This window comes from Geotrypetes seraphini, chromosome 11 (genome assembly GCF_902459505.1).
Source record: "Geotrypetes seraphini chromosome 11, aGeoSer1.1, whole genome shotgun sequence".
Classification (NCBI taxonomy): Eukaryota; Metazoa; Chordata; class Amphibia; order Gymnophiona; family Dermophiidae; genus Geotrypetes; species Geotrypetes seraphini.
The window spans coordinates 140,273,075-140,286,780 of NC_047094.1; the positions used below are offsets into that span (position 1 = coordinate 140,273,075).

The 13,706-nt window shown below is 43.5% G+C and overlaps 1 protein-coding gene across 1 annotated transcript in view; it reads left to right on the top strand.

Moving 5' to 3' along the window:
* Positions 1-110: 110 nt before the first annotated feature.
* The window catches only part of PIGT (phosphatidylinositol glycan anchor biosynthesis class T), a 44,577-nt gene continuing 30,981 nt past the window's right edge, over positions 111-13,706 (top strand). The window contains exons 1-8 of the mRNA XM_033963150.1: positions 111-359; positions 3,252-3,429; positions 3,814-3,941; positions 5,709-5,809; positions 8,549-8,635; positions 9,738-9,825; positions 11,629-11,726; positions 12,807-12,972. Of these exons, the coding sequence (XP_033819041.1) occupies positions 152-359; positions 3,252-3,429; positions 3,814-3,941; positions 5,709-5,809; positions 8,549-8,635; positions 9,738-9,825; positions 11,629-11,726; positions 12,807-12,972 (1,054 nt within the window). The 5' untranslated portion in view covers positions 111-151. The remainder of the gene's footprint in view (positions 360-3,251; positions 3,430-3,813; positions 3,942-5,708; positions 5,810-8,548; positions 8,636-9,737; positions 9,826-11,628; positions 11,727-12,806; positions 12,973-13,706) is intronic.

Consider the following 13,706-nt stretch of genomic DNA (forward strand, 5'->3'; position numbering starts at 1 on the left):
CATACAGAATGAATGAATGAGTTCTAAGCCAATCCGAGGCCACGCTTCTCGTACACCAATCAAGTAGCTCGCACCGCCTGGCGTCGCGCTCTGTGCGCGCCTCTCTATTGGCTGGCGGGCAGAGGCGGAAGCAGGAAGTGCGCTCAGGGCCATGGCGGCGCTCTGGCTGCTCTGCGCCGTTGCCTTGGGCCTGGGGCGGGGGCGGAGCTGGGCGGCGGAGGGTCTCGGGGCCCCGGACTTCCCCGAGCTGGGCGACAGCCTGCGGGAGGAGCTGGTGATCGCTCCGCTCCAGTCCGGCGATGTGGCGGCCACGTTTCAGTTCCGGACCCGCTGGGACTCGGAGCTGCTCGGCCAGGAAGGTGAGCGCGAGCCCCCCCTCCCCACCATGAATATGCATGAGGCCAATTTGCATAAAAGGGAGCGGGGGAAGCGCTGCGGGAATCCTTTGCCACTCGGGGGACTCCGCATGGTGGATTGAGGCATCCGGGTTTTACTTCCATTGAAAGCAACGGGAGTAAAACCCGGATCCGTCAAATGGCCTCCTTTTTCTGGAATACAAAAATAATAGCGAAATACCACTATATCAAACAATACACATCAGTATTGTCAAGCCTTCATCTATCAAGGCATCCTATACGGCCTAAGAAATGGAGCCTACGCACAGCAATGCAGTCACAAACTGAGACAATCCGCGTAGTAGAAATGCTCCTGCTCCAATCATTGGCCTTTAAAACTATTTTTTAAGTGCTATTTTTTTAATCACTATTTTGTAATATAAACCCTACACCACTCAATATTTAAGATGTGGTTTTAAATACGTAATGCTTATTCAAAAAATCTGTATCAAATACTGTGTGTAATATCAAAATTTGAAAAACTCAACCACAAAAACTTATCTTATTTGTTTAGTAGTCTTCACTGTCAGAGTCTTAATAGTAAAATCTCAATTCATGTCCATTCGCCAACGCGGCCAGCGTTTTGCGGGAATTGCATACATCCGCTGCATCAGGGCCACCTGGACATTACCACACACATCCTCAATCAGTGCATTCGGTCACAGCTTTTTCTGGAGCCATATAAGAACCTAAGAATTGCCGCTGCTGGGTCAGACCAGTGGTCCATCGTGCCCAGCAGTCCTGCTCCCGTGGCGGCCCTTAGGTCAAAGACCAGCGCCCTGAGACTAGCCCAATTCAGCAGGAACTTCTCTAACTTGTCTCTTCCCTTAGATCTAAGACTTGAACGAGATTTGCAGAAACTTAAAAGCAGTTTAAAGAGCCTTCTTTTTAAAGAAGCCTTTAACTGAAAATACAATGTCCAACCAAGATGTAATACTTTACAATTTCAGCCATCTCCAAAATTAAGATTCTCAATAGTTCTCTTATTCGACCCCCATCTCCGCCAGCAATCCTCTTCTTCCTACCCTCCTTATGTACTTCCCTTTTATGTACTTTTTCTTTAAAATTGTATTTCCTCCCCTCTTTCCTACTGTTTCCCGTGTCTTTAAAAAGCAAATATCCAAGTAGGTCTGGTAACAAATTATGTATATGTGATTTTTCTAAAATCATATTTTTACCTTTTGTACAACGCTTTGTATTTTGGTAAAGCATTCAATCAAATAATATGAATAAACTTGAAACTTGAATAACTTAGTCTTGAATCCTCCGGAAGAGCGTTCCAGTTTTCTACCACTCTCTGTGTGAAGAAGAACTTCCTTACGTTTATACGGAATCTATCCCCTTTCAACTTTAGAGAGTGCCCTTTCGTTCTCTCTACCTTAGAGAGGGTGAACAACCTGTCTCTATCTACTAAGTCTATTCCCTTCATTATCTTGAATGTTTCGATCATGTCCCCTCTCAGTCTCCTCTTTTCATGGGAGAAGAGGCCCAGTTTCTCCAATCTCTCACTGTATGGCAACTCCTCCAGCCCCTTAACCAATTTAGTCGCTCTTCTCTGGACCCTTTCGAGCAGTACCGTGTCCTTCCTCATGTACGGCGACCAGTGCTGTAACCCTACGCATGGAATCTTGCCACTTTGGGATTCTGCCAGGTCCTTGTGACCTGGATTGATGGAGCACAGGTCTAACCAACTATGGCTGTTCTCATGTCCTGAAAACTAGACTAACAAAAGGGGAGGACCAACAAGATCTGCAGTGAAGGATGCGAAACCAAAACAAGGAGAACTGCAGAAATATCATTGTACGTGTTTCTGCAGTTTTCCTTGTTCTGAAAACTAGACTGACATGATGTGTCCCAAGGACTCCATATGCATGAGATAGATTTACATACAATCAAAGCAGTGTCTAAATTTTTATAGAAGACTAACACAAAGCTGTGTTGGCATATTGAAACAGACAGACAGGAATCTTATAAATTTGGTGTGTCACTTTGCAACATGCCCATGCTCCACAGCCATGCATATCCCCTCACAGTCACGCACTAAGGGCCCAATAGTATGTCATCCAATCAAGTGTAATTTTTGTCAAATATGAAGTGCTAATTGTTAATTACAGCCACTGATTAAGTCCAAAACCTACATTGGCTAGGCACACTGATATGTAGGTGTTTAACTTTAGGAAGAGTACTGTATATAGTATCTAGGGGTAACTAACTTAGGAAGATAAATGATAGAATAGCATTTAGCACATATGCACATAACTGCCAATTCTTGAACACATAAATATATAGAAATAAAAGATAGATGGGATGTGTGCCAGTGTTTAGAAAAGCAATGACCTGCAGCTATTAATTCTGAAGTTTATTCCCAAGGCTTTTACTTCTGTTTCTTTTTAAACCTCCCCCCTTTTTCCAATGCCATGATAGCAGTTTTTAGCGCAGGCCAGTGCTCTGTGCTGCTCCTGATGCTCAAGAGCATTGGGAGCAGAGCATTCAGTGCGCTGGCCTGCGCTAAAAAACGCTATTGCAGTTTTGAAAAAAAAAAAAAGGGGGGGGGACAAATTTGAACTAAATCTGAAGACTATTTGATCTGTCCTGCTTGGTTAACATAAAATGGAGACATGCAGTCCATGATGTAAATGATAGTAAGCTGCTCAAAACTATGAGCACAGCAATTAGATATTATTGATTTATTTAAATCACTGCAGGGTTTGTTCTTGATTTTGACTTGTGTATTTATATTGCCCCCATATTCTGTGGGGCAAGTAGTAAATATTTTGGGCTGGAGCTAGGATTTGTCTGTGATCATTCTTAGCATTGTATTGGATTGAGTTTCACTAATGCTCCTCTTTTTTGCAGTTTTTCACTATAGGTTATTTCCTAAAGCTCTTGGCCAGGTGATTTCTAAGTACTCGGTTCAAGAACTGCACCTGTCTTTTACACATGGCTTCTGGCGGTCACGGGCCTGGGGTCACCCTTTCTTACAGGCCCCGGCAGGAGCCGAGCTCTGGGTGTGGTTTCAGGATTCTGTCTCCGAGTGAGTACTTGGGCAGTTGTTTTGTTAAATTGAATCTATCCTGTCAGTCTTCAGCTGACATCAGGCTGACTTGAATTGTTTTTGGTTGGTTCTTTCCACAATTCTACAGGACATTCTGAAAAGGACACTGGGATCACTAACATAAAACACCCTTTTTTTGCTGCTGCTTCAGTTGGATTTTCATGGTTGGATTTGTTGCCTTTTGAGGCAAGGGTCACATTTCAAGTCCTTTTGTTGATAGTCAGATTTATGTATCTCTGTGGAGTGTGACATCCTTCATCTGAAAGCTTGAATGTGTTTTGGCTGGTTACGTCTCTGTCAGTTTGTGTATTCTAGGTTGTTTTTAAAATTTATTTTCTTAATTTTTTATTTTTGTTTGTTTAGTGTTGACCAAACTTGGAAAGAGCTGACAAACATCCTCTCTGGAATATTCTGTGCTTCTCTTAACTTCATTGATTCCACCAACACTGTGACTCCAACTGCATCCTTTAAACCCATGGGACTTTCCAATGGTAAAAATGTTTATTTTTCCTGTTATTGCTATTTAAGAAATTTGATAAAACATAATAACATTTGCAAGACCAATGTGAATTTTTACTTAGATTCAGCAGAAGTTTGTGTAAGTAAAAAAAAAAAATTGTTATAAAAAATTTACAAGAAAAATGATTTGAATAAAACAATTTATTAAAGCTTATCACACATTAAATGCTAAGAAGCTCATTTTATACCTTTATGTTATGCTAAGCTTTAGTTTTGAGCACTAGATGTTTGCTTAGAGACCCCCTGGAATGTAACTGATACCCAAGTTCATAATGCTTGTTTTTTTTAATCAATATATTTTATTAAGTTTGCAAAAAATAAACAAATCACTCATGGATACATGGTGTTCAACAGAATACATAAATACCAATATTCTCCCAAACTTCACTACATACCTGAGCTCCCTCCCTCCATAATGCTTGTTTTAAACTGGACTCGGTGTTCCTCAGTTTCTGCTGTGACTTCACCTGCATATCTCAACCCCTGAAACCCCTGGGTTGCTTTTATAAAACAGCCTCCTTCAAAGCTCCTGTATAACGTTTTATCTCCACTGAGGCAGGAGTAACTTTTCATTTCCTTATTCTTCTAGACTGGTCCAGACTGACAGGTAGACATTGCCCATATAGAAAATAGTGTAGGAAAGTTCTGGCATCCTCTAGGATCATGACAGGGTGCTTGATAGTTGGATCAGCTACTACTCAGCGCTGTACATTAAACATGTAAGAAACAGTCCCTGCTCCAAAGAGCTTGCGATCTAAGTAAAACAGACAAACGGGACTAAGAGGGGTCAGAGGCCGAGATCTAAACACTGCCAGAGACAGAGTTTGACATACTGACTTGGGCAGTCTGTTCCAGGCATACGGTGCAGCAAGACAGAAACATGAGGTCAGATAAAGGCCAAACAGCCCATCCACAGCATCCATTATCTCCTCCTCTCCCTAAGAGATCCTACGTGCATGTTTCACGCTTGCTTGAGTTCAGACACAGTATCTGTTACTCCAGAGCCTATCACCTCTTAATGTCATGGTCTCTAACCCTGGAGTTTCCTTTCAACTTCGTGTATTTATGCCATGTAGATATTTAAACGTCCTCTTTCCTGCCTTTCCTCCAAAGTATGCATATTGAGACCCTTAAGTCTGCCCTTGTACATCTTATGACATACACCATCAACCATTTATGTAGCCTTTCTCTGCACTGACTTCATTCTATTTATATCTCCAGAATTGTACGCAATATTCTAAATGAGACCTCACCAGAGTCTTATACAAGGGGCATCAATACCTCCTTATGCACAGAAATTGAAAATGTTGTCATGTGGCATTTGTTGTTGCTTAAATTTCTAATAAAATGTTGAACTCAAAAAGAGTGGTTGGACAAGCCACTGAAGAAAGCCACAGTATGATGACTGAAATGTCGGTTCTTTCTACACACACGCAACGAGACCTGGAAACCTGCTACAATCAATCAAAGTTTGTGCTAATGCTGAAGGGGAGGGAAATCTGCCAGAAATAGTCTTCTTGGAAATGTTCCTTCCCCAGCTTTGGCTGGTTAGAGTTTTGGTTTTTTCCTTCAGAAAGGAGGACACATACTGGAAAGACCATAGTAAAGGCCCAGATCCTTCCAGAGGTTATCACACACATGATAGTGTTCGACTGATCCCAGTATGGGTGCCCAATCGCTTTCATTATCCTATCTAAATCCACCCAGGGCAGTAACCACCTTCCCCCTTCTTTTTCCAGTCACAGATCACCGCCTGTTGAGGTACGCCATTCTGCCCAGGGAAGTTGTCTGTACCGAAAACCTCACGCCTTGGAAGAAACTGTTACCGTGCGGTTCTAGGGTAAGGGCATGAAATACCAGGATGTTGGGGAAACAAGTCTCCAAGAAAATCTGCTTGCTTGTTTCCTTCTGTATATACATAAAGTTAACAGTTCTACCCACATGAGCTGAATGCTGTGCTGCTGCTCTGGGTTTCCTATCACATCAGAGAGAATATTTATTTGTAAAAGAGCTGAAAGTAGGGAATTACAGGCCTTTAAGTCTGACTTCTGTGGTAAGCAAATTAATGGAAACACTTTTAAAACAGAGAATGGTGACATTTCTGGAATCCTGGGATTACAGGACCTGAAGCAAGATGGATTCACTAGAGGTAGGTCTCGTCAGACAAATTGATCAATTTCTTTGACTGGGTGACCAGAGAATTGGATAGCGGGAGTGCCCTAGAGCCTTTGACAGTGTTCCACACAGATGTCTAATAAACTGAGTGCTCTTGGGATGGGCCCCAAAGTGATGGGCTGGTTCAGGACCTGGTTAAGTGGAGGATGACATAAGTTAGTGGTCAGTGGAGATTACTTTGAGGAAAGGAATGTTACCAATGGTGTGCCTCAAGGTTCTATTTTTGGGCCTATCTTTTTAACATTTTTTTGTAAGTGCTATTTCTGAAGGGCCATCAGATACGATTTGCCTCTTTGCAGAGAATACCAAAACCTGCAATAGAGTAAACACCCCTGATGGTGTAGAAAATATGGGGAAGGACCTGGTGAAGCTTGAGAAATAGTCTGAAATTTGGCAGCTAAGATTTAATGCTAGGAAATGCAAGGTCATGCATCTGGGCTACAAAAACCTGAGGGAGTGAAGAACTTTTGTGCACGAAAGAGGAGTGGCACTTGGGTATAATAGTATGTGATGATCTTAAGGTGGCCAAAGAGGTTGAAAAGGTGATGGCGAAAGCTAGAAGGATACTAGGTTGCATAGGGAGAGGTATGGCCAGTAGGAAAAAGGAGGTATTGATGCCTCTGTATAAGACTCTGGTGAGACCTCATTTAGAATATTGTGTACAATTCTGGAGGCCGCACCTTCAAAAAGATATAAAAAGGATGGTGTCTGTCCAGAGGTCTTTGTGCGGTCTTTGTGATAAGACGTATGGGGACAGACTTAAAGATCTCAATCTGTATACTTTGGAGGAAAGCCGGGAAAGGGGATATATGATAGACATTTAAATGCCTATGTTGCATAAATGCACACGAGTCAAGTCTCTTTCATTTCAAAGGAAGCTCTGGAATGAGAGGACATAGGATGAAGTTAAGAGAAGACAGGCTCAGGAGTAATCTAAGGAAATACATTTTTACAGAGAGGGTGGTAGATGCGTGGAACAGTCTCCCAGAAGAGGTGATGGAGTCAGAGACTGTGTTTCAATTCATCGTGGGATAGGCACGTGAGATCTCTTAGAGAGAGGAAGAGATAATGGTTACTGTGGATGGGCAGACTAGATGGGCCATTTGGCCTTTATCTGCTATCAGGTTTCTATGTTTCTATAACCATAAAGCTCTATGACCTCATAATGCAGGTGGAAAGAACCTTAGCCTATAGGAAGAGGAGATACAAATGTTTTGTGGGGTTTTTTGTTGTTGTTTTTTTAATCTTTATTAAGTTTCAAACCTAATACAAAGTGCCATAAATTATACAGACACTAATAACAAAATAAGCACTTAATAACAATGCAGAAGATAAATATCCCTCCCAGCCACCAATTTAATCAAGAAGTAAACCAGAAAGATATCTCCCCCACCCACCCACCCTGTCCTGGATCTGTATAAAAATAAACAAAAAATTAAAACCAAGACCATAACTATGTTGAAGTAACAACGGATGTCAACGGGCTCCAAACCAAATTAAATAATTTGCTATGCCCCAACATATCTGCATTCATCTTTTCGTATTTGTAACCTAAACATAAACTGACCCACCAAAACAGAAAGTTGAGGCGATCACGATTTTTTCAATTGTGGGTTATCATTTGCATACCTATCCCTGTCATAATCAAGAAAAGTCTGCCTTTGTAGCGATCCACGGGAGGCTTGATATGCAGCAATGTTCCACATATAATTGCCTCATACATCAAAGGGATTGTTGATGCCATAGGAGATGCAAATGTTAAGAGCCTTAGCCAATAGGGAGAGGAGGAGATGGTGGATGCTGTGGATTGGCCCTTTGGCCTTTATCTGCCATCAGGTTTCTTATGCATGCTGTTATTTAGTTTGTGTCTCTTATCAGTGTGGGGTTTTTTTTGGTTGGGTCTGCTGTGCTGTGGATATTAGAAGGTGGCCTACTGGTTAGAGCTACAGGCTCAGCACCCTGAGGTTGTGGGTTCAATCCCCACACTGCTCCTTGTTACCCCTGGGCAAGTCACTCAATCCTGCATTGCCCTAGGTATATTAGAGAGATTTTTGAGCCCACCAGGACAGATAAACACTTGAGTACCTGATTGTAAACCATCTAGATAACCTCCATTGATAGGCGGAATAAAAAAATACAATGATATTACTTTGAATAAAAAGAGAATGAAGATATCTTCACGTGAAGAGGTTTGTAGCTAAAGGTTATGGGTTCCTTTTACTGAGAAGCGTAAGAGCCAGTGAGGTAAACACTACATCAGAGCATTTACCTTGCCGGCTGTGGTAAAATGCTGTTACGCTGCTTAGTGAAACCCAGTGTTTATCATTTAATATAATGGTTGGTGATGATGTTCTTATTTAGATCATGTTGATTTTGCAGCTTTTTATCAAATGTCTCTCTTCAGGCCGGCCTTGCTGTTCTGCTGAAAGCCGAGCGCCTGTTTCATAGCAGCTACCACTCTCAGGCCGTGCACATCCGGCCCATCTGCAAGGTAAGTGCTTCTCAGGAGGGCGATATGTGCTCTACCTGTGTGTTATATGGACCAGGACCACCTAACTTCCTTTCTTTTTGATTAATTTTCACACCACTCTGATATTATTGTGAAGGGTGTGTGGCACCATCTCAGCACCCGGAGGTTGAGAGTTCAATCCCAGCCTGTTCTTTTTTGACACTGGACTCGCCACTTGTCCCAGTTGCAGTTCGATTGTGAGAGGGGAAAGACCTGATGACCATTCTGTAATCTGTCTGATAATGCAGAAAATAAATCCTTTAAATAAATGAACTTTAGAGGATGGGTGGGATGAAGGTTGAACCAAAATTGCGCTTGCCACGTTCCCCTCAAAAGATAACGACAAAACAAGTCGTGGAGAAAAGTTTGTGAAACCCTGTTAACCCCAATCACATAGTCATTTTGTAACAGTCAGGTGCCTGTTTTATAAAGATACATAGTGGTCTGCGGTTTTTATTTGTAAAGCTTTGTCCTAACTCATCCTCTACAAACACACTGACTAGAGTCACACGTGTTTAGGCATGATCAAGGTTTATAAGAGGCCTTTTGCATGCATAAAACATGCTTACAAACAGATTTATAAAATTACTTTCATATTGTGTGTCTTGAGGCACAAGTAATTGGCAACTTTTTTCTGCTTACCTCCCTTTTTAAGCCTGATCCAAAGCAAGAGAGAGAGGTTGTACATTAGGTCTGTAGTTTTTTACCCAGATATCTTTCTTCCATTTATCTCACTGTGAATTCAGGTGGCAGAAGGGACTGAACTTGTGCTAGTCTTTTGCAAATTTTTAACATTAGGTGGTCTTCAAGGACTATCCAGTCTGACCAGTTCACTTCTGTTGCATTGCCACAGACCCCAGTCAGTCTGTCTGCTCGTGGGATCTCTTCGAGAGAGGGATGGGCCATTTGGCCTTTATCAGCCTTCATGTTTCTGTGTTTACTCCTCTTCCATAGCTCTTATTGTCACTCTTTTCTCCATCTATATGCTAGACATTCCAGCTCTATGAAATGTATGAGAAGAAATTCTCTTTCCAGATGAAAATGTTTCTGAATTTGGGTTTTCTTCTTGTCTGTTCTTTCTCAGGATAGCCAGTGCTTGAGGGTTTCATGGGAGCTCCGACAGACCCTTACTGTAGTATTTGATATGTTCTCCACAGGACAAGGAAAGAGAGGTAAATCCCCGTTCTCCAAACTTGAGCTTTTTGGCCAGCAGTAACCAACAATCGTAAATGCTTATTACAAAGTAGCTTGCTCGAATGAAGATCTGAATTCTAGTTTGCCTAAACAAGTGGAGAGGAACTGTCGACTGTGGCTTGTTGAACTTTTCCAAAAGTGTGTATGTGTATGTCTGTGACCTGTACATGGAAGAGAGAGGGGCAGTTTGAATGAAGTCGTATCCAAACATTGTCGGTATGCAAAGAATAAATAGTGTGACTGTGAATATAGAGTGGTAAACGATATGGACATCTGAATAACTAACAGGCCCAGCCATCAGGGATAGGGATGTGGAAGCACTGTGGGGCCTTGTCATCATGTGACTGGGCCGAGTGGTAATATCTGTCACATACCCACACCCCCAGGCACCTTTGTTCTCTGAGAAAACAACACAGACACACCATGCATTTCCTTAAAACCCTGACCAGCTCCTCCTGGTTGTTCTCCAAGTCCTTCCTGGACTCCATCTCTCCAGGTCTTCTCAAGAGTCCTTCCTCTGACCCTGTATTGGCTATTTACCAGTCACTCCGCTGGTTGCCATCATCCCAGCTGGTCCCTTCGCCAGACGCTCCTCAGAATTCTGGCCAATGCTCCCAGGGTATACCAGGCTGTCTTCAGCCTTGGACTCTTCCAGCACTTCCGTCACTCGGTCGTCTTATCCTGCATGCATGTGCTGAGGGCTCCCAGCCATCTTATCATGCCCTGAGGAGACTCAGCTGCTCCATTGCGCAACCATTTTATCACTGACTCACGTCCTGAGGGCTTCTAGCTGCTTCATCAACTTATCCTGCACACACACACACTGAGGGCTCTTCCAGCCCCTCAGCCATCTTCTGGCAGACCCATGCCCTGAGGACACTCCTAGATTCTTCTTCTTCTCCGGTCCCACTGCTGGTCGTCAAGCCTGAGCCACTTCCTTGACTCCAGGCTCTACCGGGTTCTCCAGCTACTCTTTAGCTCTTTCCTGCCGGTGTATAGGCCCCCGCAGACCCTCTCAGTACAGGACCCTCCCACCAATGGTCTCCACTGCACCAGTCTCCCCTGTCAGGACTGGTCAGCCTGGCTGCTGCACTGGGCCCCCTGTCGGAGCCAGTCAGAAGTGGCCTTAAGGGCTTACCAGCAGCTGGGCCAGAGGCCAGCATTCCTCCTCTCGAGGGTCGCCCAGTTCACAAAGGAACTCCTGCCTTCTGAGCTCCCTGTCCTGGTGCTAAAAAGAACAGTTCCCACAATCCACTCAGATTAGCTCTTCACTCAGGCTCAATGAGCTCCACTGCTCGCACTCCTTCTGCTGGGCAGTGACAGGTACTGCACTCTGTCACAGGCATGGATGCAAAGTGAGAGAGAGACTAATGTGTGTGGTAGCACCATGGTGCATAGATACAGAGCATTCCTCATGGAATCCTTTCCAGCCTGTGCTCACAAGGGTGACGAAGAGGGGAGCAATTCCCAAACTACTGATTTACTTGATGGCTTTTCACCGGTTTTCCCCCATGACAAATTTGGTTCCATTCCAGTAGGTTTTGGGAGTTACCTTGTCCCTCAGATAAACATTCCCTTATATATGACTTCTCTTAACATCTATTGTGTTGAGGGAATTTTGAATTTAACTCACACCTTTTTTCAGTAGTAGCTTAGGGTAAATTACATCAGATACAAAATATTTCCCTGTGAAAAGGCAAATGTCAAAGCCTTGCACGAGTTCTCGTGTTCAGCTGTTGTGAACTCCTAACCTGCTGTATTTCTGTCTCTTTATCCTCCAGATTGGTCACTCTTTAAAATGTTTACGCGAACTGGGTTAGAAGCTTGTCCCCTGGCATCGCAGAGTAAAATCTACGTCGCTCTTTCCAGTAGAGATCAGGTAAATGTTATTGGCTTGGAGATGCTCTGGGGCTTGTCTGCAGCTCTACTAAACAGGGAGAATGGGGAAACATTGAGGGGGGAGAGGAAGTCTGAAAGGACTGATCCCAGTCTACTAGGTGTAGCCTTTTATAAAATAGGTTTAAAGTGGGCTGTGTGTCTACTCGCTTGTAGAAAAAAAAGTGTTGGGTAGTCAGATTGGGCTCATTTCTCACCAGGTTTTCCCCATGCAAAATTTTGTCCCGCTCCATTAATCTTTCATAACGGCTATTTTGAACCCAGACAGAAAACCATCTTCACTTTTTGTATAATTTCTTTGGGTTGGAAAGAATAGGAGATGAGGGAGGGTGGATTGGGGATCAGGAGTGAGGAGTGAGGAGGTAGAATTTCTTGACCTTCTCGTATAATCCCTTCCCAATCCAGAATCCGCTGTCCTTTCTTGTTCATTTCAAACTGTCTATACTTTGAACTGGGGTGTTAGTTTGCCTTTGAGTGTCCCAATGCTCTGGACTTGAAAGCACCTTTTCAATAATAACTCGGAGGGTTTTATAAAACTGCGGTAGAGGTTTCTACCAAGGGCCGGCCAGCATTTACCTCGCCAGCCCACAGTAGAAACCTCTTTGGCTTTGTAAAAGGAGACCTCAGTAGTAGCCGCTGGATTTGAACCTGTTCTTAGCCCACTGCTTTAACCATTAGAGCCTGCCATAAGGAACTTACGGCAAATATCTGGAAGGATGCAATGCAGCAGTGCACAACCCCCTCTTTGCCTCTTGTTTCTTCCAGGACTGGCCCAGTTTGGGAAGCGCCTTGTTTGTAAATTTGTTCCCAGAGTATAGAATTCATAATTGCTTTTGTACTATCACTACCACTAATAATTAGACATTATAGAAATGATATGCAGGAGCTTTCTCTGTCCCTAGTGGCTCCCAATCTGGTTTTGTACCTGGGGCGATGGAGGATTGAGTGACTTGCCCAGGGTCAAGAGAGCTGCACTGGGAATTGAATTCCTTTCCAGGGTGGAAGCTGAAGAAGACTTTGATATCTGATTTAGTTTTGACATTTCAAACTCTTCCTCCTGTAGGAAAATGAGCCGTTTGATGTGTCTCCACCTCCAACATCAGTCCAAGAGGTGTCTTTTCAAGGAGACCGCAGACGGTATGCAGTATATGATCTGCAAAGTCGGGAGCTCTCCAATTCATCCCGTAACCTCAACATCATGCTGAAATGGAAAGGGCCTCAGGAGAAAGGTGGGTGTGCAAGCCGCCCTCCTCATTAGCAGGCCACGTTTTTCATGGGAGGTCAGGGAGCAGGGTGTTGGCCAAATGACTTGAGATTGTCCTTAGCTTATGATTCAGATCTTCCATTTGAACTTGGTCTAAGGTAGTGAAGTATTGTATGAACCAGCATGGAAGCCTGAAGGGAACGGAGGAGAATTTTGGATTTAGCTGACACCTTTCCAATAATGGCTCAAGAAGAGTAGGCGGGTGCACTAGGTATTTTATTGTCCTCACAAACAGGGGAGTGGAAGAGAAGCAGCTGCCTTGACACCCTGAGGTTGTGAGTTCAATTCCCGCTGCAGCCCCTGGTGACCCTGAGCAAGACACTTAACATGTAGGTACCAAATATGTACCTGTCCAAAATATGTAAACTGCTTTGATTGTAACCACACACAGAAAAAGTAGCATACCAATCCCATCCCCTTTACCTTATCCCTTGATCTGATTTCCTGCTTAGGCCTCTCCCCGCTGAGAAGGATGGAATAGTAACTGGAAAATGATGTTGAAGATAAAGACCAACTGGCTCATAAGATGGGAAAAGCTCACTTGGGCAGAATGGAGATGGAGTTGGTGACATACATACATGTGCACACACACACGTCTTGCCTTTTTTCATTGTACAAAGACCCTCAGGAGCCACCTGTAACCTGTTTTGACGTCTGACATAGGCCTGTGGTATAAGTGATACGCTTCTACTTGTTCGT